Source organism: Nicotiana tomentosiformis, chromosome 1 (assembly GCF_000390325.3).
Source record: "Nicotiana tomentosiformis chromosome 1, ASM39032v3, whole genome shotgun sequence".
Lineage (NCBI taxonomy): Eukaryota > Viridiplantae > Streptophyta > Magnoliopsida > Solanales > Solanaceae > Nicotiana > Nicotiana tomentosiformis.
The window spans coordinates 124,264,070-124,266,590 of record NC_090812.1 but is presented as its reverse complement, the minus strand read 5'-3'; the positions used below and the strand labels follow the sequence as shown (position 1 = coordinate 124,266,590).

The 2,521-nt window shown below is 42.2% G+C and overlaps 1 protein-coding gene across 1 annotated transcript; it reads right to left on the bottom strand.

The window, feature by feature from the left end:
- Positions 1-239: 239 nt before the first annotated feature.
- On the bottom strand, positions 240-1,726 carry LOC138909139 (uncharacterized). The gene is made up of 3 exons (XM_070200307.1): positions 888-1,726; positions 477-618; positions 240-377 (listed from the first exon to the last, which is right to left on the bottom strand). The coding sequence occupies exons 1-3, from the start codon at positions 1,724-1,726 to the stop codon at positions 240-242; spliced, it is 1,119 nt and encodes a 372-aa protein (XP_070056408.1).
- Between the last annotated feature and the right edge of the window lie 795 nt (positions 1,727-2,521).

Genomic DNA, 2,521 nt, shown 5'->3' with positions numbered 1-2,521 from the left:
ATTTGGTTGTAGCCCGAGTACCCATCAAAAAAGCAATAGAAAGCATGGATGGCCAATCTATCGAGCATTTGATCTAAGAAAGGAAGTGGGAAGTGATCCTTCCTTGTGACTCTGTTGAGCTTGCGATAGTCTATACACACCCTCCAATCGGTCTCCGTTCTTGTAGGAATCAACTCATTTTTGTCATTGGTGACCACCGTCATGCCCCTCTTCTTTGGGACACATTGAACCTGAGAAGTTCACGAACTATCGGAGATGGAGTAGACAACCCCAACATCCAACCACTTGATAATCTCCTTCTTCACAATTTCTTGCATAGACTCATTGAGTCTCCTTTGATGTTCAATAGATGGTTTGGCGCCATCCTCTAACTTGATCTTATGCATGCAAAAGGCAGTGCTTATCCCCCGAATATCCGCCAAGGTCCACCCAATAGCCTTCTTCCTCTTTTGTAGCACCGCTAATGTGGAATCTACCTGCACGTTAGTCAAACAATAGGATAGAATAACCGGTAAAGTAGAACAAGGACCAAGAAATTCATACTGAAGATGTAGAGGCAATGGCTTCAACTCCAAGGTAGGAGGCTCTTCAATAGAAGGCTTTGTCGGAGGAGTTGTCCTATTTTCAAGATCCAAGGACAATTTTTGGGGTGCATAGTTGTACGACCCCACTCCTTGCAAAGAATTCACACATTCCATGAATCCATCCATCTCGTCATCATAAAAATTGAGTAAGACGGCCTCCAACATATCACCAACATTGATTGTAGCACTTGTTTCATCAATAATAACATCGGTCACCAAGTCCACAAAAGAACACACCACATTGCTATTTGGTTGCCGCATGGACTTACACACACATGGAATACCACTTTTTCATGACCAAACCAGAAAGTGAGTTCTTCGGCCTCAACATCACAAAGAGCCTTACCCATAGTAAGGAAAGGTCTCCCAAGAATAATCGGTACTTTATAATCAACCTCACAATCTAGAATGACAAAATACGCCGGAAGAATGAATTTATCAACACAAACTAAACCATCTTCAATCACTCCCAAGGGCCTATTCATGGTACGGTCGGCCATTTGCAATCTCATAAAGGTGGGTCTTGGTTGCCAAATTCCCAAAGTATTGAAAACTGAATAGGGTATCAAATTGATACTTGCCCTAAGATCACAAAGAGCTTTAACAAACTCGACACTTCCAATTGTACAAGGAATCGTGAAAGCACCAGGATCCTCCAACTTAGGAGCCATTGAATGCACAATTACACCCACTTGATGGGTGACTTTGATGGTCTCAAAGTTTATTGACCGCTTCTTTGTCACAAGATCTTTCATAAACTTTGCATAACTGGACATTTGTTCCAAAGCTTCAACTAATGGCACATTGATTGAGAGACTCTTCATCATTTGAATGAACTTCTTGAATTGATTCTCACAATTTTGCTTGGAAAGCCTTTGAAGGTATGGAGGTGGGGGCTTAGGCAATGGTGCCTTAGCCTTTTGCACTACCGGCTCCGGTATGTCAATAATGTGTTTCCTAGACGGGTTTACCTCCTCTCGGGTCTCATCCACACTATCATCAATATCAATCCGAATTTCATCATTAGGTTGCACCACATTATCCGGGATCTCTTCTTCTTGCATCACTTGATCATCATCAATAAGTTGCCTTCCACTTGAGGTGGGTGCATTCCCGCCTCTTCCACTTCTTGTGATAACCATCATGGCATGCCCCGTGTTATTACTACCCTTTGAGTTTACCACCGTGTCACTTGGTAGTGCCCCCTTAGGACGAGAATTTAAGGCTTAAGAGATTTGCCCCATTTGAACTTCTAGGTTGCGGATTGATGTGTTGTGTGAGGCAAGTTGAGTATCTGAATTGACATTCTTTTCCATCATTTGCTTGACATATTTTCAATATGCCACATCTCATTGCTTGAAGAACTCGAACCATGGGAAGGATAAGGAGGTAGGTTGCTTGGTTGTTTGTACATTGGGGGCCTTTGAAATCCCGACCCCCGGTTGCTTTGATTGTTGTTCCATCCGCCTTGATTGTTACCTCCCCAATTTCCTTGGTTGTTTCCACTTCAATTTCCTTGATTGTTGTTGTTATGCCAATTCCCTTTATTGTTGCCTCCACTCCAATTTACATGATTGTTAGAATTCCAATTGCCTTGATTGTTTTGAGGTCGCCATTGTTGTTGTCTTGGGCCTTGGAAGTTGTTTCTTTGCCCTTGAAAATTGTTCACATATTGAACCTCCTCTTTTTCTTCATTATAGGAATCATCTTGCTCAAAACTACCATCTTCTTGCACATAGTTCTCCACTCGATTTTGCACTTATGGACCCTTGGTCCTCATCTTGTTCACCATCATGTTCACTCCTTCCATAGCATTGACTTGCTTAGGATTTTGCACTTGATTTAGTTTGGCCTTTGCTAGTTGAGTCATGGTAGTTGTCAATACGGCAATGGCTTGCCTATGGTCTTGCAATTCTTTCTGAATGTGGATCATATTC